The sequence below is a fragment of the Cinclus cinclus genome, chromosome 3 (assembly GCF_963662255.1).
Source record: "Cinclus cinclus chromosome 3, bCinCin1.1, whole genome shotgun sequence".
Lineage (NCBI taxonomy): Eukaryota > Metazoa > Chordata > Aves > Passeriformes > Cinclidae > Cinclus > Cinclus cinclus.
The window spans coordinates 5,708,332-5,734,612 of record NC_085048.1 but is presented as its reverse complement, the minus strand read 5'-3'; the positions used below and the strand labels follow the sequence as shown (position 1 = coordinate 5,734,612).

The 26,281-nt window shown below is 39.3% G+C and overlaps 1 protein-coding gene across 2 annotated transcripts in view; it reads left to right on the top strand.

The window, feature by feature from the left end:
• RCAN2 (regulator of calcineurin 2) overlaps positions 1–26,281 on the top strand; it is a 70,602-nt gene that overhangs the window by 25,953 nt on the left and 18,368 nt on the right. The window contains exon 1 of one of the 2 annotated variants that reach the window (XM_062488414.1): positions 8,457–8,543. The exons of the other annotated variant lie outside the window; for it this stretch is intronic. Coding sequence (XP_062344398.1) covers positions 8,457–8,543 — 87 coding nt within the window. Of the gene's footprint in view, positions 1–8,456; positions 8,544–26,281 lie in introns of those variants that run through there. 2 annotated transcript variants of the gene reach the window in all.

Genomic DNA, 26,281 nt, shown 5'->3' with positions numbered 1-26,281 from the left:
TTAGGAATTAGTTCTAGGTCCTAAATGTGTGTAGCTGCTTAATGTGAAATCTACAGAAAAATAACCAGCATATTCCCAAAGCTGAATAAGTTCATAAGAAGATTATAAGAAGCTATAAAAAAATAAAAAAGTAGTGGATGAGAGAGTCTTGTTTCCAAAAAAACCCAAGAAAATTCGCAGAACTTCACAGAAACATTTATTTCTCGTTTTTCCAGTTTTGACAGGGGCTTCTGATTAAAACTGAATTGCTTAAAGTAAAACAAAACAAAAAACCCAACCAAATAACCAACCTATAAATAAACCCTGTTCTAAAGTAACAGCTGAACTTGCTGTAAGTTAGTTGGACCCAGTCTCCCCTTCTACCTTTGGCTTTTCTAAACCTTGTTTCCTTTCCTACTTTCCTATCAAAAGTAGAATGAGCTGGAATTTTTGTATGGAAATGTTCTACTACTGGAAGATGCTTTGGGGAATATCATGCATTTGGGTTTGTTGTCCATGTTTCAGAAGGAAGCTGATTGTTTAAATATAGATCAGTTGCTTTGAAATCAGATCAGTTTTGTGTCACTCACTTGTCCTTTAATGTATTTGCTATTTAATTACTGTCAATTTAACGTTGACAATGCAGTGTCAAGCTCTTTTATTAGAGAGTAGACCAACATAAGAATAACTAAATGGTTTGGAATTGTTTTAAATACCTACCTTCTGAAACCACGCTGATACCTCATATGAAATGCCTTTAGAGGAACTAGTTCTGCTTCAATTTCTTAATTATTTTATTTTTCCTGATGTCTCTTTAGAGCTGTTTCACACTTCATAAGAAATATGGAGATACTGGATAAACTGAGAGCTCAAAACATAGGAATGAAACTGGTTCTGGTCCTTTCCTGGGCTGGGTCAGTGAAAGACTCTCTTGAGTTCTAGTTAGGAAAATAAATGTGGGTTTTAGGGAGGGGAAAAGGGGGAAACTACATCTGATCTGTCTGCAGATACGATACAGGCTCTTAAATGGCCCATTGTAGTCTCTTTGTTCTGTTATGAAATCAGTCCTGTAAGGAGAAACTAGGATAAATGAATTTTTAAAATACATTACAACTGCACTAATAAATTAGAATTACTCAGTTTTCTTTTTTTAATTTTGTTTTTCTCCTGGTCATCATGTTCATGCTCTAGGGGAAAAATACTTCCTTAACAGTATTCTTACTTCACTTCAGAGCCATTGGATTCTTTATACCTTACTTTTAGATCTCTTTGTATCTGATCTCTATCTGTCTTTTGAATGTAAATAAAAAAATAATAGAGGATTTATCAAAATTGACAGCAGTATCATCTTTAATGAAGACAAGAAGTAATATTTGTATATGGCAGATTTTAAGTATCAACACCTTTTTTTTTGTCTGCAGTTTAATCTGGGGATTAACAGAAGATACTATTTGTTTTAAAGTGTTGCAGCAAAATAAATCCCACCCTATAATATCAGGATAAAATATAAATTATGTAAGAAATCTATTACTCATTGCTTCATTATTTGCTGTCTGACTGCATGTTGTTTGACAGTGGACTTTTTTCCCCCTCTCTCTCTCTCTCTTTTTTTTTTTTTTTTTTGTTGTTCCTTTTGAACTGGGCTGCTTTTGCTGGCTTGGCAGTAAACGCTGTTTTCTCTCAGCACAGCCATTAAATCTCTCACCTGCGTGTCCTGTGCAGAGCTGCAGTTGAGAGATAAGGTTGGTCTCTCACAGCAGTGAGCATTGGTATTCCAGGCTCTTCTTTCAAGGGCATTTTGCTGTGATGAAGCGTTTGAAATGACAGGGAAAACATACAGGCATGTTAAATACCCTTGCTAGTCTGAGATGAGTAAGGGTAAATGGAAATGATTTAAAAATACATTTTGAAGCTGTTAACAGAGCTCGTGGATAACTGCAAATCACAGTTTTAGGCAGGAACATTACAGACCTATTCCAACTGGCATCATCCATTAAATAACAGATAGTAATGGAGAGTCCTTGTGCTGTCCAGCTTACACATAAAATCTAAATAAAAACCACAGCTCTGAGCCATTCTGAATGTGTGTTCCTGCATGCTCTTCATCCAAGGTCACAAAGGTAGTTCTTGTGAAGAATTGAACCCATTTCTTCAGTGTCTTGTTCCTGTGACAGCCCCTGAGCACCTCCATCTTCCCATTGGGAACTAAGGGAGATGCTTGGGATTTCAGTTTCCTTCAGCTGTCAGTGCACTGGCCTGTCATCCTCTGTGCATGTGAATCTTGTACAGAACCCTTACAGGACCTGGTTTTAATCCTGTTTTCAAGTACTGCAAGAATAAACATGTGTAAGGACTTCACCTATTTTGTAATCTTCAGTCATTATCACTTTTATAGAATTAAAGACAGCATAAAAATCAGTTTTACATGTGCTCATTAATACTGGATGTGTTGACAGACCAGGTATTACTATTCCTATCTTGTTGGTGGAGAAATGGAGGCACAGTGATAACTTTATGTGTAGGATTCACTTCAAGATTAGCACTTATATTGCAGCATCAGTTTATACATATGTACATATGTGCTAGATGCTTATGTTTCTGTTGTAGTTTCTGGAAATCTCATTAGCAGTCAGAGGCTGGAGAGAAATTCAGCCCATCCTAAACTACACAGCAAGTGATGGATCAGCAAAATCCCACTCTAATAGTCCATAGAGTGCATTGATCAGGGGGTGCGTTGAACAGTTGCCCGAATAAGTGCTAATTTAAATATCTTACAGAACCTCTTGGGGCCTCTGGCTGATGGTTCAGAGAGGAATCTTCCAGAGGTCCTGGATCACGTTTGTCAAGCCTGTATGTGTGTCTTGGATGCCCTTAGGCATCTCTCATTGCATTAGCTATCCATGCTGGAACCATGAAATTAATTCCCAAATCAGTTGCTTATACTGGCAGTATGTATACCAGCATGTGGGGATCTATGTTTAGTTCTCTTAATTTGAAATGTGTGCAATTTATCAATGATCCTAGCTAGGCTGCAAATAGTTTCAGCTTACACTGCAGGGTTATGATCTTCTGTTGCCAGGGATTCATGTGTGTGTTATGTATTCTGTAGGTGGTCATGGGTTCACCAGGTGAATCAAGGATGTCCTGACTCCTGAACTGCAGCAGTTCATTTTACCAGAGAGAGGGGCTTTCAATTTGGGACCCTAATAGTTGTTTTCCTGCATGGATCTGGCACAGAAAAGGATTTGTAACCATTCTGAGTTGACAGAAGACACATGCACAGATTTCCACCCCCTCACACCTCCCTGAATTTACTTGGAAGCAAAGGACTATGAATGGTACAGCCACATTAAAATAATTGAGCAGCTCTGACTCACAGTTGCAGCTTGTGTGTAGCTGAATGAGACAGGGGAGTGATGCTGCCTGACTGACACAGTTGTTTGTGCAGTCACTGAAATATTCTCCCATCATGTGCACGCCTTTGAGTTGTTGGTGTTATCTGTATTAAAGAGGGAGAAATCCTTCATAATCGTGATGATTTGTTTTATTTTCTTGGATACCCTCAGATTCCGAGACCTAGAAGCATGACTAACAGAAAGTTATTGCTTACAGAAAAGCAAAATATCATTTAAAATACAGAAAAGTTACCTTTCCTAAAAACAAAGCCAGCCAAAGCATTTTCTAAGATCAAAACTCTCTGCATGTATGAGGAACTTAATGATTTAGGATTATTCTAAGTTTAATTAAATTTTTCTTGTCTGGTCAAAGTTCTGTGTCTTTAAAAAATCTTCATAGGAATGATTATTTACTCTGAGAAGGGGTGAATTGGAGTCCTTTTTTTTTGCCACAATTGATGTCCGTTTGGTATTTGTAGAAACCTTAGCTTGGGGGTCAGACTCATCATGGGAAAATCAGTGGGTTTGTAAGTGTTGGATAGTTCAGTGTTCCTTATTTACTGCAAATGATAGTTAAATGTTCTATTTAAAGTATATATTTCCATGCAGTTTGATGACCATTCTGTTTGCTGGTGTGTTCCTCTGGCTGGATTTGTCTGGTGCTTACATTCTTTTGAAGAAAATAGTATCTAGGAATATATACTATAGGAATAGTATATCCCTGTATATAATATTCCATGTATAATGGAATATACTAAGGCTAATTGACCTTAGTATAAGGCAATGCTCACTGTCAGGAGGAAAAATAAATATTTTTCTATGGGTGAGCTGAACCCTACCCAGTCTTCAGTGTTCCATTTTCTTTATGTCCTTGTGAAACACCTCTGAAGGAACTAACTTTGCTTCTGAAGAATGTTTGTGGTTGGCCTTTCTTATGTTCTGCTGCAGACAAAGAAATTGGAAGAATTGTCTTCTTTTTCTGGATTTTTTTTTTCAGGTCTGTCTCTTACATTTCTAAATTTTTATGTGGTTTTGAAAGTATTTATCATTCATAATGCCGTTAAAAATGAGATAATTGTAAAAGTATGTTCCTACTGACAGGTAGGAGCATGGTTTAAATGCTGTTTACTTGTGGAGTAGGCTGAATGAGATCAATAGAGATGCACATCATTGAAAGCACTTCAATCAACCATCATGTGAACCCATTCCCAGCATTCCATTCAGCCCTCACAGGGTCATTGATGGAGACCTCCTTTTTATTTTTCTGGATTTGTCCATTGACTTAGTACGGTTTGCACCTGCAAGCAGAGCTGCTGCAGGAATAACTTATGTAGTACCAGTGGTAACAAGTCCAAGCTTCATCCAGAGAGCAGTAAGTCAGGAACTGAATTTAGTTGCTGGTTTTGGTTACCACACATCTGATGTTACTTTGAGGTCCAGAGCCAGTGAAGTTTTCCTAAGGCTAAATCAGTACTAGTTTGCTTGCAAAAGGAGGTTCAAGATTTTGCAGCAGTTGTTTTAATGACTGGAGAGTTGTGCATGAAAATCTTAAATCTGTGGTGCTGCTCATACGTGTTAAGCTGAGACAGAGGTGGAACTACGGAAGGAAAACAACTCCACACACAGGAGTAAAGGCTTAGTTGTCCCAGGAACTGTACAGATCCAGAATGCAAGATTGCTGGCTGGAACGACATGGCTTTTATTTTCCTTCTGGTTGAGGAAATGAAAATGTAAAACTGGTGAAAATGTAAGACCTGATCACCAACTGTTAATCATCAGAGTCTAGTGATGCTATGGCATTACTGTGGTGCTTGTGAAGGAACAATAACCTGGAATATTGCTCTGAGTTCTAGAACCTGTCTGATGCCTGTGCATATAACTGTGAAAACTTGGTATTTCCACGCTCAGCCTAATTTTACAAATGAGCCTGAACTGCTCCTAAATTCAACCCCCTGAGATATTCACAGGTAGTGAGTAGTTCCCCTTAAATTCCATGTACAACTGTTACTATGGACAAACATTGAAACAAATTAAGAAGCTTCTGAATAACTGTTCAAAACTCTCCACTTTCTGTTCTCAGAATTTATGGTCATGGTCTTAAACCCCATATAAAATTGGTGAGGGATGACGGTAGAGTTACATACTGCTACCAGTTAGTGATCTGGAGAACCTACTGAATGAGTATCAGTATGATGTTAAGGTGCAGGTCTGTCTATATCAATTTCTATTTATTAAATATTATATTTTAAAATATGCATGAAACATGGCTTCATTTTTTCTTGAGAGTTTGGTGAACTGAATTTAGCAAGACCCTCTAGAGACAGAGTTAAGAAATTTTTAAAAGAAATTTAAATGCTTTTTCTTTAAATTTGAATAAAAAGCAAGTCTCCTGAACTGGAGAAATAAGTCAATATTAACCATTTTTAAAGCGTTCAGTAATAAAATTTTCATTAAATTAGGTGAGACTATAAGGAATTGTAGAGTGCCCTGAAAAAAAACATTCACATAGGAATGTGTCTTGATTTCAAATGAGAAGTGAGCAGTAACAAATAGATTATGGCATATATTGAAAGACATTAGTTTGAGTACTCAAAAGCTTTGTAGAGTTCTTCTGTTAGGTAATCTTTGTTTTCAGGAGGCAAAACTTAACTAGATTATCTTTGTAAAGAACTCACTAAAATACCCTAGTAAGCTAGAGTGTTTTTAAGGGGAAAAATTAGGTTATAGTTTGGAATAGGCAAGAAGAAGTAAGAAATTAAAGTAATTGTGATCTCAGTAAGGTTTCCTTATTCAGATGGAGTGGAAAAATTGTAGTGATTCCCTTTTGAAAGGAGATGATCACTGGAAGTGCAGGAATAACCACAAAGTTGAACAGGTCAGTTTGCACATCAGGCTCCAGTCTTCATAACGAGATTAAGGCTATTGAAATTGATAGGTGACAGTTTTTAGAGAAGGAAGGAAAAAAAGTAATTCCAGAACTATCCGGTGTAGTTCTATAATGTAAGATCTTTTTTCCCTCACTGCTGTGAAACCACACTCAGGCCAAGCATCACTCTCACTCTTTATGGACCTTAGAGACCATCGTCATCTGATTCTTGATCTTTTCCTTTTCCAAACGCTTGTTTTGTTTTCATCCTGTTGGTCCATCACTGTTAAACCATCACTTTCATAAGACTTGGACACATGACTCATCTTTGCTTTCAGTGTTTCCTCCCAGCTCTTTGATAGCACTTACTGGCTTCTCACTCTTCTGATGCTATGATTTTTCCATTGCTGTCTGCATACAACTTCAGTCAGGCCCTTATGGCTTTTTTTTTCTCTTGTTACCACATACATATTATATTCAAATATATGAATAAAAGGTCCTGTAAACACTCACAAAAATGTTAACTTCTAATTCTTTCTAAAAAGTTGTTTCCTGTGGTTTATGAAAAATCTTGACAGTGATTAAGTGACCAGTGCACAAAGCAATTGATAATCATGACAAGCAATATTGATTCATTTTCTGCCTTCTGCTGCCCTATCCATTTCTGTTGGTCTGTGTAGTCTGTGTTTGTAAAATATTTAGTGCTGGTATATGTTTTAGTCCTGGTTTTGGATCTTAGTTTGTGATTACTGCTGGGGAGTTTGCTATAAATGCAAGTTGAAAAGTGGGAAAATTGTTTAATAGAACTTGGAAAAGAATATTCTGATAAGAGATGTTGGCTTATCTGTCTTAGCATCTAATGTCACTGCCCTCTCACAGTAAAGAATTTCCTCCTTACACCTAATATTAGTATAATTAGGAGTTTATCTGTGAGTGGAGTGGAGGCAAGTAGAGAAGTCCCTTACAGTGAGCCATGAGCTGTTCTTAGGTTCATATTAGTACTTAAATATTTAATTGACCTTATTAATCTGACATATCCATAAATGCCAATTCTGGGCCTACAACAATTAATAGTAATTTATGGATCACAAGAATGAAACGGTACAGGAAAAATAATGGTGCTAGTCTGGGATAAAGATCACTTTAGAAGTACCAGACATACAGATATTTTATTTCTATCACTAAAAAAAATGATAAAAATTGCAAAGAGTAAATGGATCACTGAGTCAGCAGGTGTAAAGCATCTTCACTTCTGCTTGTTTCTTTTGTTGAACACGGTTGCATTTGTGAAGGTTAACCCTTGGAATGGGTGGTGTAAAGGTTGCCTAGTGTGAAGTCCTAATTTCAAGGAAATGTTAATGTTCTGTTCTTTGAAGGGGTATTGACTTCCAAATCACACACAGACATGCCTCTGATCTTCCTGGGGATGAGTCACAGTGCAACGTGGATGCAAAGCACTGGCATCAAATTTGCAGTGTGTTGATCACTGCTGATGACAGGACAAGATGTTCTCTAATCTCATGTGTGGGGTTATAGGGTGTGCTTTATTAAAAAAGAGGACTTTGAGCTATTAAAAGCCGAGTGCTGAGATTTTGTTGATTTGAGGTGTTTTTTTATTAGCGCTCTGCTGTAGATTTTAAAGTACAATAAGGTAACAAATCTTACCTTGAGCTTAGTGGCTTTAATGGTGGGTTAATTTACGCTCAGAGTGGAGCTTTCAGTGTCAGGCGATCTCTTTTCCTTTTTTTTTTTTTTTTTTTTTTTTTTTTTTTTGCCACCATAAGCACTCAGCTGAAACAACAGCTATGACTCAGTTGACAGTGAACGCTGCTTGAATTGATTTAGTCCGAGTTCAGATTTAGCACATAATCATGTTCAGTTTGATCCACTGTGCTGCCTAGAGATAAAAGGGTTGAAAAAATAGATTTAGCTTATGTCAGTCTTTGTGGTGATGTCATTGCCATGAGAGATGGAATAGCGCTGTTACTATGCTGTGCCTGCTCAGTTGGTGGGTGTACAGGGGACAGGCAACCAGCAACTCACTTTAAGTGCACAGAGCTCGTGTTGGAAGCTTGCAGGCATTGCCAGCGCTGAAGCTGAATCTTGGACTGTTCAATTGCAGTACTGAAGATTTATTTTTATTATTATTATTCTTTTGTTGTTTTCTTCCTTCGTTTGTCACTCTGAGCTTGCCTAACTCTGTACAAAGGCGGGGGATGCCAGCCCGTAGCATGGACTGTGATGTTTCCACTCTGGTTGCCTGTGGGGTTGATGTGGAGGTTTTTGCCAGCCAAGAGGTTAAGGTATGCGCCTGGAATCCTTTTGTTGCTTCTTAGAAAAGCCTTTGGGAGCAATAGGCATTTGTATGTAGCAATTGACAATAAGGGGGCAAATGAGATTCTGCTGCGATGGTAAAAGACACGCAGTTTAAAAAAAAAAAATCTCTTAATTAGGGGAGAGAAATACGGGAAAGGAAATGTGCCTGCTTTTTACTGTGTTTTGATAAGCTGAAACAATAGCCTGGTGTTTACTCTTTAATGATGTAAGAAATGGGTTATATAACTGACATCTGTGCATATGCATGTTTCATATTCGTAAAAAATCTTTCATTGTTGATTTTGTCAAGTTATTTTTAGTCCAGTGTCACTTCTTAAATCAGCCTTGCCATAAGTGTTATTTATTGATGTTGATAACCTTCAGATATCTTTATTCAGTTAAACAGTAGCTGTTTCTTTCCTTCACATTCAAATCAAATATGCAAACATAATTTTTTTATGAAGGGTTAAAAGTTTGTAGTAAGTATCTTTGTGCATCTTCAGTGTAACTGAACACAAAAAGTTATCTTGCATATCATATGCATACCTGAAAAAGAATGCTTAAGTCTAAGGCTTGATATGCAGGGCTCATAGTCTCTTAATTAGATAACTGCTGTAGAAAAGTCATTGTGTGTAATTGCTTACTGTTGAAATCAATTATCTTTTTCATTTATTCGCATATTACTGCAAGAAAATCACTGCAAATTGAGTTTGAAAGAGGAATTATAAGTATGCTTCTCACAGATCATCTGAAAGAGCTCATAGATGTAATGCAATGATATTCAGCAGTTTATAAAGGACAAAGGTACAGACAAAATTAGTTTCTAATCTGAAGGTTCTTAGTATTGAAAGACTGAAGCAGGGTAAAAGGGATTTACAAATTGGAGGTGAAATTTTGAACCTCTGTTCTATTTGGTTCTGAGTCAAACATTGAAGCCACTGGAAATAAAACTACTTTGATTTGCAAGAGGCTCTGATGATTTTTATTTTCTTTTAGTTTGTTATTGTGTATGAGATCATTTATACTTTATACAGATGCTTTTGTGTTGGCGCCAAGAGATTTTTCCTAATTTAAGAAGCTTTTTTCTAACAGTTTAATAGTGAATTTAGAGATGTAAAAGTGAGTAATTCAGAGGAATGATTCAGGTGATGATTCTTGCCTGCACTGGGACATGTTTCTTGTATTATTTTGAAGTAGTAAACTGTTTATCTGCTTATTATTTTTTTTCTCTTTTCTTTTCTCTTTTCTTTTTACTAGAAAGCATTTTCTTTTACCATGTAGGATTTACACCTGCATTGATATGATCTTGTACAGGGGTCTGTAGTATCTGATCCATGTTTGATGTAAGACCATTCAATAAATAAAAGTTGTAGTGAGCTTCTGGTATCCTCATGCTACTTATATGTCAGTATCAATGCAAAAGCAAAATGTTGACTAACATAAATCAGCAGAAAGCATTTCACTGACTTAGGTAAGACTTAGATTAGCCTGATTTAAGCTGCAGCATCTATAAAGTGTGGGCCAGGAATATTAGATAAGAGAAAAGGGTTGCAGAGACATTACAGGAATTGTAACCCTTTTGTGTTACTTGGACTTTCTGTACCTTGTTTACTTTGGTTAAAACTTCCCTGTTTTGCTTTTTTCCCCCTTATGTTTGAATTAAAATGTTGATTGCAGAGACTTTGGGTATATTTACAGTGGGGACTGCACTGCAGACTGCACTGCAGCTTAGAAACACAAAGTCTACTTTGAAGTTGCCTGGCTTAGAGGCTGTGAGCAGCGTGTGCTCCGTGACCCACACCTCACTGCAGGCTCCTTTCCGTGGCCTTGTCCCCAACCTCTGTTGTGGAGGCTGTGGCCAGCTCTGTGCTCATGCTGGGTTCCCCATGCAGCAACCTGCAGTGTGGGCATCCTCTTTGTGAAAGTCTCACTGCTGCTGATAATTTAAAGCTGGAGATACCTACTGCTCTTTGCTCATTTCCAGGAGAATTGCAGGGGAAAAAAGCCCAGTATGGCCTTTTTTTAATGCAGAAGGGTTCACTTCAAAGTGAGGTTTTTTTGGTGACAGTATGATCACAGCATAGAGAAGTTTATGTTGACTTTGATAGGATGGGGAACAGATTTAGGGTTAAAAAAGGAAGGAGGCTGTTGCTGAGAAGAGATGGATGTGGAAGTTGAAGAGCAAAAGCAAGCACAGAATTCCTGTCTTCTCCACCTACCCTGTGAGTACCCCTCTGCCCAGCCCTTCTGTGGGTCAGCTTGAAGGCACAGGTAGCATTGACAACTGAAATCCAGGCTATTGTCCCTTCTCTGATAGAAGGTTTTATTGCAGGGAACCTTCTCCCTGTCTGAAGGGAATGTTCCCACAGTGGTAGAACAGATATTGAAGATCTTAGAATACATGTGGTGCTTGGTGAGATTTGCTAAGATGAGCTGTTAGTCCTGTAGAATTGTTCTCTGATGTCAAAAAGGGTTGTGTTCAGGGTTTAGTATATACTTAGAGCTTATCTCACTTTTATTTCAGTTAGGTTTAGAGCTGACATGAGGCTTGGGAAAAGAATAGTGGTTGTACTGAGCCATTGTTCTCCCATGAGGTCTGGGAGAAGGATGTTGGTGTTACTGAGCCATTGTTCTGTGAGATTTGGGAGAAGGATGCTGGCAACATGGAGCCGTTGCTTTGCACTTTGCAGCACTCTGACCACAGCTGCAGGCTGTGTGTGTGAGGGACCTGCCAGGACTGCAGTAGCAGAGCCTGGGGCTCTGGAGCAGCAGTTCCCACAGCCGATGGCCACGTGGAGTCCTGGAAGTTGCTACTTCTCGAGAGCATCGGTCTCTCAGAGCTGGGGAATTCTTACACAAAGCTGGCTTTGGGCACAGGATTTGGAGCAGAAGTAGCTCTCCAGCTCATTGCTGCTTTTCAACCTCTAGAGGAGACCTTATTCTGTAGGCATGCTTTTAGCATCTGGCAGTCAGGCTTGGAAGCACTCTGTTTCCATTTGGCCTCTGGAACAGGGGAGCAGTTATTTAGTACTGAAGGCAAAGCTTTTATTTGCTGCATTTGGAGCTACTCATCCTTTCAATAAACAGAGGCTTATATGGGTACCTTGGCAGTGGCAGCACTGACACTGTGGGTTTGGCACCCATGAACCCATCCAGCAAGCCCTTTGCTTCTGATCAGCTGCTGCTTTGAGTTGTCTTTTCTAATCCAAAAATTGGGTCAGGCTAATCAACATGCTACTGACTGTAGATCAGGAACTAGAGGAGTTGAGAAGGCAACCAGAGAAATCACGAAGTGCAGTTCTGCTTTGAAGTTCACCTGGATAATTAAGATTTCTTTCAGTGCCTCTAGATGATAATTTCATGTAATGATCTTTGTTACATAAACAATTAGTTAATGAATATCTTGTTTATTTCTAATAGAGGAATTCCAGACATCACCGAAACAGTGGAAGAGAATTTAAACTTGTATTTCTTACTTTAAGCAGTGGGTTGTTAAATTATTAATTCTACATATTCTCTCCTCATTTTTGTTCACACAGACCATTCCACTCAGAAACAAGGTAGGACTGGGGCAGCTTGGCACTACTGTAAGAGAGGAGAAATACTGATGCAGATGGATCGCATACTGAAGACAGTAATGTAGTATGGATGGGGCCATTATCTTAACACAGGGTAAAGACCCAATGTGGACATGAGCCAGGCAGCAAAGGGAAATAGTAGAAATAGTTTAACTGTTTGGACTGTTGCTTTGGAGGATTAATCCCCATTGCAGCAGGATCTCTGTCAATCTGTAAACTCATTACTCAGTTCAGATGCTCCAGTGAGCACCCTGCTAATGAGAGTTGTTCAGGATGGATGCATTGGAGGTTCAGTCGCTGTCCTGCAGTTGCCTTTGAGAGGTTTAGAAGTCTAAACTTCTGAAGTCTAAAGGGCAACAGCACACTTGATGCTTGTGGTTTTTGCTCTTCACTTCAATTCTCCACTTGTCTAAGTGGCTTATTCACAGAGATGTTCTGAGGTTTAAAGTTTACGTGCTCTAAGGTCAGAGTCAAGTGAAGAAAACGGAGGAAAGGGAGAGAAGTGTTGCTGCCCCTTTGGATGGTGGTAGCTGTCCAGTGGCAGGAAGCATGACTTGCTGGGAGAGTTTCTGGGTTTCTGTCTTTACATCCTTCTCAGCCATGTGAGCTTGATCCGTGGGAAGAGTCTGTTGCACAGTCATAAGATTCACAGACAGGCTATAAGGAGGAAACCAATGACAGCATGACTGCCAAAAATACCCTGATGGATAAAAGGCCTGCTCTGTGACTTCTCTTGGTATTTTCAGTAGTTTGTAGTTCTTTATAATTGCAAATATGGTTGAGTCTGTGAAATCTGCACAGTCCAAGAGTTCTGCTGGAGAAATAGATGTGTGTGTCTTTGGATATCTGCTTACTGTCTGTGTTCATCTGGAGCAAGTAATGGAGAGGAGCTTACCAAATGCTGTAGTGCTGTTTCCAGGACACTGACCCTGCTCTTGGCTTCAGGGTCAGCACAGAGAGATCCTGACAGCAAAGCTGGGGTTTGTGCAGCCAGTTCCAGTCACAGATTGAGCTTTGCCTGTCCTTCTAACACCCTTGTATGAAGGCAGCTGGATTCTTTAGAAGAGTTCCCAAAGAAATGCTAGAATGGTAAGTCTGAAGTTCATAATACGCTCTTTAGACTGATCGTCACTTACTTGTCCTTGCTTTTCCCTTACCTCAGAAGAAGGGGATGCTGCTATTCCACCAGAGGTCGGTGGCAGCTGCAGGTGTTTACTCACCTCTGAATTTGGCAAACCCTCTGCTTCTCCTTCTTCACCTTTTTAATGCTAACAGGGAACAGCAAAGCAAGTCAGAGGGCTTTGTATTCTCTCTGATTCTCCTTTGTGCTGGAAGTCACATGAAGATATTTCACTTTCATAAGGAGAACTAGAGACAATGAGTAATTTGTCAAATGAAAATAAGTAACATCTAGAATGTGTTGGTAGAAGGTGCAGAATTAATCCAATGCAGGTAATAAGGTAAGATGGACCTTGTAGTTCTACTGACAAATGGCCCAGGCTGGCTGAGGAGCACTGAAGAGATGGTGATTTTCTTAAGCAGATTTGAAGAATTGATCGATATAGATTGACATACTTGTAATATGGATACAAGTGTGATACTGATTTTTCATTAAATAATTACTTAAATTAAAATGAAATTAAAATTTTTGAAAAAAAATAACATTCTCAGAAGAACCTAGAGAGATAAAGTACCCAAGTTCTTTCTTTTCTCAAAATAACAAAATTATCAAGGACACATTATTTTCAGGTCTGTAGTGATCCAGTTTAATTTTCCTCTGAAGGTGCTGTGTATCTCCTGTGCTCTTTTGTCTCAAATTTTACTGATGCTGTTTGCTGCTGCTTAGCATGACTAAGATTTGATACTGAGCAGTATTGCAGGTTTTGAGGCAGAGGTCTGCACCAACCTTTTATGTATCTTTAGTAATTTCTTAGTAATTTAGAATATTTTTTTTTTCTCATAGACTAATGCACATATTTTGTGTTTGCAGAAGTCTTCCTTTAATATTTTCTAGGGTTGATTCTACCAGAGGCCTTAAATAATCTACTCAATTTTGATCATTCAAGTGCTAAACAGCCTGTTTGCTTTGGAAGATGCTGCCTAATCATATGCTAGAGTGCAAACAACCGTGACAATGTGGACTTGAGCAGAGAATTCTTCCCTGGTAAAAAGACTCTGAGGAAATTGTACCACAGTTTGTCAAACACTTGGCTAACACACAGGCTGCCAAGGGCCAGAAACCGGCCAAGCAAAGCCTCCAGTCAGTGGCCACTTGTTGGGAGACTGTGTTTTCCATGCACGTATTATAGTGGTGCCAGCATTGTGTGCATGAGCTTTTCCTGAGGATTTCCCCCATTAATATAATTTTCAATAAGCACCTTCTCCTTCTAAAGGCCAACAGAATTAAAGGTTCCCCCAGGGGAGAGTTCTCCCTTTTCCTTACTGGCATTTCTTCTAAAAAGCACAGGCAGCCATCGGGTTTGGCTCCAGCCTGTGTTTTCCATCCAGGATTCTGGCTGATTTCTGCTTTGTGCATGTCCATTCCTGGAAGCACAGACTGCCTTCTCACGGCATCTCCATGGCACCTTCTCTTCTGTACACCTGGAGTTGCTGGAAAACTTCAAAGTGAGGTTGTAGATAAAATGTTCCAAGTGCTCTCATTTGCAGATGGAAAACTGAGGAACCAGGAAATAAGTAAGTAAGTTCTCTGATTAGGAGACTGGATTTGGCATGCAGAGCTGGTGTAATTAATAATTCTTGTTTTTATTAATCGTGTTCTGTAGATGTTCAGTCTCAAATGTTATTGAGCTCTAGGCATTTTCCAGAGATCAAGGAGCTTTGCTGAGTTAGTAGCTGATTTTGGTTGATTTTTGGTGGGTTTTTTTGTGGTTTGCATTTGTTGGGGTGTGTGGTGTTGTTTTGTTTTTAGTTAGCCCAAACATGCTGCTTCTCAGAATCCGCATTAGATTCTGGCAGACAGAAAGACTGACTTTATCTTACAGGATGGCTTCATATTTATCAGGAGCATGGAAGAGCCTCCAATTTTGCAGCACCAGGTAGTTCCACCTGTTGAAATAATAGTCCATGAGCTGAGAAACCAAATGAACCTGTTGAGCTCCAAGCAGTAGCAACAGGCAGCTGTTGAGGGGAATTTCTGCAGCTCAGTTTGTTACTTACAGAAGTATCTCTCTGCTTCGTCTGTTGCAGTGAGGGCTATGTTTGCCATTAAAAGGTGGAGGCATCCAGAGAGCTGAATCATAGGGCAGGACTTCTGCTGCACAGCCAGAGAGAAGCCACTTTGTTGAAATCTCACTTTTCCTTTTATTCATGTAGGTCAAGCGTGCTGGTGTGAGGCAGATAAACAAATAATGGTAAAAAACCAGCTAATTCTCTCAATAAAAGGAATTCCATATATGGAGGAGATAAGATGATTGTTTTATTTGCTGTAGAAATTTTACTCAAACATTATCAATCTCAAGTTTCATCATTCTTTGCTGTGTATCTTCATGTCCAGTGATAAGGTTCATTTTGGCTACTTGTCCATATTTCTTAGAGAAATGCAATAACTAAACCACTAAGAATAAAAACTTTTGAATTGTCTGAATAATTAGACCTATACTGAGAAATTTGTTTTAACCACAGAACAAATGTTGGTTGTGGAGGGGGTGGTGTATATTTTGTTTTGTTTGGAGGATTATTGTTTTATTTCCTACTGCTGATACAAAAACAAAACCAAAAGCAACCCACCAGCAGAAATTGCCTTTCTCTCTCAGAGAAGAACATTTTTTTAAGGGAAGCAAATATTGCCAAGGGGCAGACCATAGGTGGAACTGTTCTGAGCTGAGGGAGGAGGAAATCAGTTGGTTATTCAAAATGTGGCTGAAATGAGGAAGGGGAGCATGGGGATTGGGAGCAGGGAAGTCACTCTGATGAAGTCCCTCTGTTGGGAAAGACCAAGAGTGGGGAAAACTCCTGTGGAGGCTGGGGCAGTTTGTGGCAGGTGGTGGCAGGAGTGGTGTCTGGGGGGGTGACAGCAGCAGGGGGGTTGGGATGGAAGGAGAGCTCATGAAAATGAGAGTAATAATGGAAGACCAGGTGAGAACAGATGACTTTGACTTCTTGCTCTGTAGTGGAATGATTTAAGGGCAGAAGATGATACAAGATACTGGAAAAACCCATTCGTAGTCTAAAAAAGGGAGGATTTTGTGACAAAGTTTTCATCAAGCAGGTGTTAAGCATCATTGAAACCTCAGTTAAATTTATCTTGACAGCTTTCTGCTTTACTGGAAGCATCTTCCACAGGCTTCCATCCCACGTCCAGGTAACAAAATCCTTTTGTGAATGAGTACTCTGGGCTGCTGCATCTCTCCTTTTGGCTCCTTCCTCAAAACTTTCTGTTGTTAAATGTCTCACAAGGAATTAAATGATTGAACATGACTAGACTAAGCTACATATGCATGCATGGGACAGAAAATACTTCAGAAACCTTATAAAAAAATCAAATATATTATCTTTTTTTATATTTTATTCCCTCCTCCTCTGTCTTTCTGCTTCATACTCCTGCAAGAAAGGAATTTTGTGTTTTCCCCTGTTATTTTTGTTCAGTGTGGTAGATGATACTAGAAACAAATAACAGTAATTTTTAAACTGCTGAAAATATCCAAACAGTAGGCGATATGGTAAGACATGTATCAAATTATGAGACTGTTCTGTGTGTGGTTTTTTTTCAGCAAATGGAGGTAGGTAATTTTATTTGATTTTCAGTTTTGATTTTAGCAATTGAAAAAATTAGTAATGGGAAGTACTGTTGGTGAAAAATGTTTTGAAGTTAGCTTTTGAAATAAAGTCTGAAGTCAGAGGAAAATAATTTGTCTGAAAGTAATTTTCAGTGACCTTATGGAGCTGGTAAATAGTGTCTCCTAAAAAGATTATCTGAGAGACCAAGAAGAACATGAGAATTAGCAGCTAAGGAGGCACTTTTGAATGCATAATGGAGATTATCTATCCTGATGCAAATGACAGATGGGACATATAATGAGAGACTGTTAGGGCTAGATCAGATACTCCTTTTGCTTTAGAGCAGTTTGAGGGTTTATATGTAACGTGAAAATTGAGTGTGCAAAATCACAAAATAAGTTTCCATTATCAGAGGTTTGAAATAAGAACAAGGGAAGTCTTGTGATATCTAAAAATTAAGAGGAAAACAATGTGTAAATCCATGAATAGCAAGATACATAATGTGGAGAGGATTATGGTGTGACCAGTTTCATTTATGTTATATAATAGCACAGATAATTACCTAAATTAATAGAAATAACAACCCTCATAGTGGCCAGAGCAGAGAAAAACTGCTAAAATGCAGGGTTGAGACAGATTTAAAGTGTACAGGATCTGCTAAAACTACCTAAGTGTCCTTTAGGATGCAGCTGAAATAATTCTTTACTATTTGAAATTATCTTTAAGAATTCATTGGTTACAAAGAGACTGCTGAGGATGGGAGATAATAAAAAACAACATTTTTGTTTAAAAGAGGGAGAGGAGAAAGACCTGGACAGTTACAGGTTTTTTTATCTGATTTGAATTTTGGAAATAAGTTTGGAAGTACTTTGGAAGTACTTAGGGTTGGGCTGTGTAGACCATGTCAAATCAATGTGCCTTCCTTGTTTGACAGGGCAGTGGGATTAGTGGGATAAAGGAGATGTGGAGTATAGGTATTTTGACTAAAGCTTTCACATTGTTCAAGTAATTTCTGTAAGTAATCTACACTCCAGATATAATTTCCATGAGGTAGGTGCATAGTTGTTTACAGAATGTCTAAACCAGAACCAGTTTATTCTCAAATGGTGAAACCATTTAAGTAGATGAGCTCACATGTTCCTTCCTGAAATCAGGTTGAGAAAAATGACACTAGTCAAAAGGGAAAAACCTCCAAAAAAGTGTAAATGACACTGTCCTGGTAGGGCAGGGTCAAAATTCTGAACAACCCTTGGTTAAACAGCAGGATGAAATTTAGTGCAAAAAAAATAAAACAAACTCACAGCTATATAAAGACATTCATATAACTAAACAGTTGTGTGATGCAAATCTCTTGAGTTCTAGTGAATGGCAGTGGATAATTAACAGCAGTATCACACTTCTGTAAGCAAAACAAACCATTCACTGAATGGTTTGGGTTAGAAGGGACCTTCAAATATCATCCAGTTCCAACCCCTGCCATGTGCAGGGACACCTCCCACTATCCCAGGTTGCTCCAAGCCCATCCAACCTGGCCTTGAACACTTCCAGGAAAGAATTTCTACTTTAGATCCAGTCTTAACCTTCCCTCTTTAGTTTAAACTCATTGCTCCTTGTCTGTTACTACAGGCCTTGGTAAAAGTCTCTCTCCATCTTTCTTGCATATCCTCTTTAAGTATCCCAAGGCTGCCATAAAGCTCAGAACTCCTGAAGCCTTCTCTTCTGCAGGCTGGACAACCCCAAGTCTCTGAGTCTTTTCTTACAGGTGAGGTGCTCTAGCCCAAGTTTGCTGTTGCAGCTGTGCTGTTTGGCTCTGGTGAGACTGGTTAAACTTTTTAGATGCGCATTTTCTTGTCTAGAAAGGAAATTTCATGTTTCTACCTTGTTTACAGAGCCTAAGAAAAGCACTGATGTGTGAAAAGTAGTACCTTTATCTTTAGAAACAGCTGATTCCATGAGAGAAACTGCAGGGCTGTGTGACCAGCCAGCTTTCTGCAGGCGGCTGCCAGTCCTTGAACCAGAATCTGAGAGTTGTTGTGCTAAAAAAAATTTTTATTAATCAAGACAGCTGGGAGCAAAGCCAAATGCTGGGCCATAGCAGAAATTAGTATCCTCCTTATGTTAGACAGAAGTAAATTACTGGCGTACTTAAAATTTTAGAGGCTTTGGAGATGCCTTTTTGCCTGATTTTTTTAAGTAAGTGAATAAAGAGGAGATATGTTTAGCTGTCTGCTTCATACCTTTGTAGCAAATTATTAGACTGACACTGTGGAAAAACTGTCGTGATGTAAGCCTGTTGCCCACAATCCTAACTTCCAAAATGGTGATGTTTTTTGGGATAGGGGAAGGAGCTTGGCATATAGTAGCAGTCACAAAACAAGAGTCTACTCAACATGTGCTGCATCCTAGAAGACAGTGTAGAATATTTTTCATGTCATTGTGTTAGTGTAAAATTCCTGCTTAAGCTTTAACTTTTATACAGTTTTATGGTTTATGTATTGTATAGTGAAGTAGAAGCAGAGCAAAGGACAGTAACAATTGTATAAAGAAAAGGTCTTGGATAAGGGGAATTGACTTTGGGAATAAGTAATTGGTATAAGTATGGTAAAATGATGATGTAATGGGAATGTACACTTGTGTGTAAAGTGAGGTATGGATGATAATGCTGCAGATTGGTATGTATTTAACTACTCTATTTTATAATCGTAAGATTACAGAATCATAGACTGGTTTGGGTTGCAAGGGACCTTAAGGATTACCCAGTCCCACCCCCTGCCATGGGCAGGGACACCTTCTGTAGACAAGGTTGCTCTGAGCCCCATCCGACCTGGCCTTGAACACTTCCAGGGATGGGGCATCCACAGCTTCACTGGCCACCCTGTGCCAGGGCCTCACCATTCTCACAGAGGAATTCCTTCCTGATACCAAATCTAAACCTGACCTCTTTTGGTTGAGACAACTTACTTGTATAAAGATACCCTCATTGGTTTATTTCCTCCTAATATTTTCCATTAAATTTGGAGTTTATATGTAGCAAATCCAGTTCTACTGTGTTTCTGGTTTGAGTATCCCTTGGAGAAAGTCTGGACTATGCTGAGCATGAATGTGTTCACTTTTAGTTGATAATTTGCCCTTCTTAATTAAATGCTAGTATCCTATACTGATCAAATACACAATTTGCAATTCAGTTTGAAAGTGTAAATTCTGTTCTTGGGCTGCAACTGATGCTGCTTGTGCAGTGCAATCATGTGCAGCTGGATCCAGGCACAGTCCCTGCATCAGGCTGAGTGGTCTGTGACACTCTCTGAACTCTGACAATGTAACCTCCACAATGAACAGGTGGCTTCCCATTATTTTGATTGACTGCTTCCACCAGATTTGGCATCCCACTTCTTCTTCTGTCATTTAGAATCTATTTGCACCAAAAAATTCTCCTTGACCTCAAAGCCAGACTCCTTGAGTCTGCACTGTGGCATGGGAGACTTAGATTGGATTCTCCAGAGGGTGATTGGGCATTGAGTGGGCTTCCCAGGGAATGGTCACAGCCTCAAGGCTGACAGAGCTCAAGGAGTGTTTGGAAAATGCTCTCAGGCACAGGGTGGGATTGTTAGGATGTCCTGTGCAGGGCCAGGAGTTGGACTTCGATCATCCTTGTGGATCTCTTCCAGCTCTGGACATTCTCTGGTTCTACATGTCTGTCTCCCAATATTCCAGCCTGGCACAAGGGCATTTGCAAGGCAAATGTGACACAGAGCCAGTGTGAAACAGTGCCACAGGGCAAGCAACTATGGGATGCTGATTATTTTTGTGTCCTACTTATTTGTAAAAAACATGTTCATAAAAAGAAGAAAAATCTCCATTTGTTGCCAGTCTGCTTGCCAGTCACAGGGCTTGCTCCTTCTCACCAATTGCTCTGGATCTGAGGACAGCAGCTTCAGTTTCATAATCCCAGTCCAGTATCTTTTTAATATCATGCTGTTACTGATATATTTTTCACATCAGGAAATGAAAATGATTTTGATGAAGAGCAGTGCTAGTTTTAGCTCTAAGATAGGATTAGTCTACTTTCCAATTCTTGCTTCTAAACAGAATTCGTGCCAACTGGAAATTTTCCAGTTGGTTGAAAAATGACATGGGAGCAGTTTGGTCAGGAATATTTGCTTTTTCACCCTGGGGTTCCTTCCATCTGCCTAATAAAACAATTATATCACTGTAAGACTGAAATTCCCTGTGTCCTGTCTGGAAATGGATGGTACTAGTGGCTGTGGACTTGGATGGAAACCTCTGCTTCTTTTTCTGCCCTTCTGTACCCAGTACAGAACCTGTATGTGTCATCTCAGCCTTTTTTGGGTGCTGGAATCTGTTTACTAAGCACAAATCCTCTTTCCTGGCCTGCACAAGCCCGGTTTTCTGATATGTGCTAAATTCTTGATGTCATGAGGTACTATAACACTATAAAGTTCTAGAGGTGAACTAAGCATTGTGGTGTATACTGGAAATTAAATTATGCTGTTTAAATATTTTTCAGTAGGCAGGTAAACCACTGTGTGGTGTTCCTTTGTTATTTCAGCATCTGTGCAGCTTCATATCCTGGCATCCATTGAAGGCTGGGACCTCTGATGAGGAAGAAAGCAGCCTCTCCAAGTGTAAAAATATTTCAAGCACTTTTTTTTCCCCACTGAAGTTTATTCAAACTGGGAAGCATCTTCAGTTTTTTGATAGGTCAGTACTGAACTGGGGGTTCCAGTGACAATCTAGAAGCAGCATGGAGGCAAGAGTGTATCATCTCTGTTTATGCAGATGCTTTCCATCCATTTTCTGCCGTGATCTGCAAAGTCAAATTCACAGTAAAACTTTTCAGACTGATAACAGCATTAAGAGGAATTATGAGCAGATGATAGCTCATTTGAGCCTCCTCTGAGAGCACCAAATCAGTGGATGGGGGAGAATGAGAAACTCAGTCTTTTATAACTCTTTCAAAGTAGTGTATGAACATAAACATTTTAGTCTGTGGAAGTTCCGCTGTTTGAAGTTAGGAGGAGCAGACTGTTACATGTAGTTAGTATATTTTTTTAAACTATTTTAGCTAAAGAATTATATATACATATATACATATGTATATAATATAATCTGCTCAAATATATGCATCAAGTGCAATTGTTCTCTTATAAACAATTAGTGAAGGAAGAACTACAAGGAACAAATTAGGTTAAAAAGAAAATGTGCTTAAAGAACTGACAATGAACATGGATTTTCGTTGACAAACTACAGAAGGAGATGTGCTCCATTCCTCTGATCATGTCCATGTGTCCACTCCTCTTGACCTGCTCCATGAGGTCCATGTCCTTTTTGCAGTTGGGTCTCTAGTGCTGGATGCAGTAGAGGGGCAGAATCCCCTCCCTCACCTCCTGCACTCATTGTTTTCAGTCCAGCCAAAGACATACATGATATACATTAATGTGATATCAATATTCCTCAATTTGTCACATTTGTAAACAGGGCATTTCCTTCTCTTTTAGCCCAGTGATGATTTTTTCTTTAGTTTTCTTTTTATCACTTCCTTAAATGTTTATCTCTGATAATTTTGTTTATGCCATTAATTCTGAAGCACCATTTACTTGTAGTTGATGTAGGTTTGCTAAAGACTCCACTCAGACACTTGAACTGGAGGCAACGTATTCCCATCCTTGGTTTATCTTCATTGTACAAAGGGCCTCCAGTCTCAGAGGCTGCAGCTCCTAGGAGCTGCTCAGATGTACAGACAACAGACCTGCTCAAGTAATTTGCAAATGAAGTGTAAGACTGGGAATGACAGATGGTTGGGACAGACTGGGAAGAGCAAGGAACAGTCAAACAGCACAAGCAGCGTTAGACAGTGGTCACAGTGCTGCTGGTTATGACTGAGGGGTCACTGACTATGGGCTGCAGAGGAAGTAGAGAGAGGATGATGATGATGATGAGAGGATGTGCACTGGTGGGTCAGGAGTTTCCCTTGTATCTTTTTTCATCAGTTAAGTAACATTTATGGAGCTGCATGATAGTAGATTCTGTTCTGCTCTTCTACTTGTTTTTTTTTTTGTTTTTTTTTTTTTTTTTGCTTCATAGTCACTTTCAAAATTGTCAGTGTCCTTTCCAAATCCAGACAAGTTGAAACTATATTTTTAGTCCTCTTCATGCAGTTTGCAGTGTTAGAAAAGAGAAGAGGAAGAAAGCATTCCCTATGACTGATGAGAACAGCTGAAATGCTATAAATGTTGATCACTGTAGGCAAAACAGTAAATCAGGAATGGGCAATGCAAACATTTTATTTGTTTAAACTGTCCCATGGCTTGTTCTTGTTTATTTTTGTAGTTTAACTGGGTTGACAGTGTCAGGGAATAAGTAGTGTGCATTTTATGGTTGTTTTACAATGTTGCATTTCCAAGACTATAAATAAGACACAGTTTCTCAGCTCTTGGTGTTGCCTCTATTGTAGTTCATTCTTGCCTTTAGCATTTTGCACACTGACATCCTGATTCTGCATCACAGCAGCAGAGGTGTCCCATGACACTTCCACAGCCTCAGTAACAGATTTTTAAGAGGCTGAGGTTTCTATACTCCAATGGGGGATTGTGTAGAAGTGAAGTGATTCAGAATGAGTTATGGAAACTCTGGTTTTCATGGTTTCCTGTGAGCCTTTGGTTTCCCACTGTGACTGTGAGTCTGTCCTGGCCTCAGTGTCACCACACAAACAGGACAGTGGGGTGGCCTCAGAAGGCTTGAGGAGATGAAATTGTAGTTGCCAAAGATCAGTGAAAAATAGTGGCATAATAAGATGGATATTTATGTAGCTTTTCTTACAATATCAAAAGTTTGTACAGTTAATAGGAAGAAATTCTTTGACGTGAGTGTGGTGAGGCCCTGGCACAGGCTGCCCCATCCCTGGAAGTGTCCAAAGCCAGGTGGGACAGGGCTTGGAGCAATCTGGGAGAGTGGAAGGTGTCCCTGCCCAAGGCAGGGGCTTGGAACTTAGGTGAGCTTTATGATCCCTTCCAACCCAAATCATTCTACAATTCTGTGAATACGAATAATTTTCATGCAACTTCTTATAGTAAATAATTTCAATCCTAGGTTTGACCATGAGTCCCTTATTTATTATTGTCTCTAACATTTCAGTGTGGTTGTGAAGTTGGTTTTTTTGCTTCTCCTGGAGTGCCAGCTATATTTATGGGAGATATGGGCTTGTGTCTGCATTAGCATTTTGAGTCTGAGCTGGGCATTCTCATGAGGCAGCTTTCCTGTTGCTCTTCATTAACTGTGCTTTTCGTTCACATCACAGAGCAGTTCATGAACTGGATGCCTTTCAGATGAAATTCATATCTAGCAGTGTGCCTGATATGTTCCAACTGCTAATGGGCATTCAGTCCGTGGCACCTGATCAGAAAGTCCTCAGCACCAACTGTTTTACTGCAGAGATCTGCTCTTGGAACAATCCTTATTAACATAAATGTAGCAGCTTTCAGTAAAAACTAATTAAAGTTGTTTTTCTTCCTTATTTTGTGTGTTAAATTAAGATAATAAGAACTTTAGAAACATATACACAGTAATTTGTTCCTTTTGCTACCAATTAATTGTTGGGCTTAACAACAGGAACAAGACAAAAGTGATAGCTGGTATTGAACATTCTTAAATCCAATGCAGATGAGCCCCTTGGAGTTCACTACATACATTATCTACTCAATTATTGTTTGAAATCTTAAAGCAAACAAAAATAGGCTGTTTTTTCAGAACAGTCTGAATGTTTTCTTCACATGTTTGTTTTTAACATTGTTTTTACCATTCGCAAGCTAAAATGTAAGGCTGCTATTCGGAAAAAAAAAATGCATTAAATCTTCCACAAATCTCCTCAGGTTCTGAATTTTTCCCCACTGCCAAATACAATGCAAAAGAGGAAAAAAAAAAAAAAGACAACTATTATGTGATGTTGCACAATAATGGTAGCCAGCACTGGAATCAAATGTAGCTTTTCAGGGAACAAAGAATGATGTCTCTACAGAACACTCCCCAGCACTGGGGTTGAAATTAATGGATCTGGTCTTAGAATGTGCACTTTGCCAGCTGGTTTGAAAGAGCACTTCCAGCATTTCAGGGAGCTCATACAGCATCTGGAACTGGAGTACTTCAAATATGGTGTGCTCAGAAAAGCTGTGGCTGATGATACAGTAAAATAACAGTGCTCCTATAAAGAGGAAATGTAAAGTGTGGATTTTTCTTTTAGCTCAATCGGTGGGTGTGAAATTGAATTGAGAACTCTCCAAACTATATTAAATCAGCCCCTTGGCATTGCCACAGGAACAATTTATTTCTTCTTGAAGGAGCCTTTGGTTTCCAGATCAGTGGAGCTAAGCAGGAGGAATGTGCGTCACATTGAGGTAAACAGGGATGTGAGCTGGTTAAAAACAGAAAAGGCAACACAGCAAAATTCTGTGCCCCTGACATTTGTCAGCCTTCTTCTGAAATGGGAATGCATTTCCATTAAGCTTTGGGGCAGATATTATCTCTGTATCTTTTGTTGTGCTGATGAGCTGGAAGACCAAAGGTAAATTTATTTGGTTCAGCTGATTTTTCAAGAGGGACATCTGTGTTGTTCTGTTCTCCGGGATGTTTGCAGTGCTGTCATGCCGTGGTGGGCACATAATGCAGGAGGGCTGGTGAGGGATGGATGCCTCTTCCTGCCTTAATCCCAGTGTGAGGTGAGACCAGCAAACTTCTTCCAGCTCCTGACCTATTTTGCCATCAGGTCTGCTTGAGAGATGATGAGTTACAAATTTCTTCACAACACTGTATAATGTCTGTTACACTTTCTCAAAGTCCCAGTTTGGAACAAGACATTGTAAGCAGTAAGCATTACTTAATAATGCAAATATTTCATTTCAGTGATTAAATATTTCTGCTGTCATAATGATTTTGGCACAATGTGGAGGGCAGAACACTGAATGCATCCTTCAGGATCTCGAAGTTCTGTGCAGATGCCTCTGAGTAGCCCAATGTGTAAGGATAGGACAGCAGGACATGTGACCCATGGACCACGGCCGTGTTTTGTGGCCAGTGTGCTCCTGTTTAGGGTTGGTTCACTGCAAATTGAAGAGTAGGGTTGGTTCACTGCAAATTGCAGAGCACCAAGGCCATTGAGCATCACTTCTGGAATACAAACTGCATTCTTCGCATAGTAAACCTTAGAGACATTAGGCTTCCCTTTACCAGGATTGCAGTAGTGCAGGCAAATCAATCTTTATTTTACTGGAGAGAGCAAGATTTAATGCATTTTGTAACAACCCCCATCTTGAAGCCCAGCCTTAAAATTGTTTTTGGCTTTACTGTTTTTTTCATCTTTGGTTCACAATTTACCTGACCTTCACCTCTTGAAAACAAGA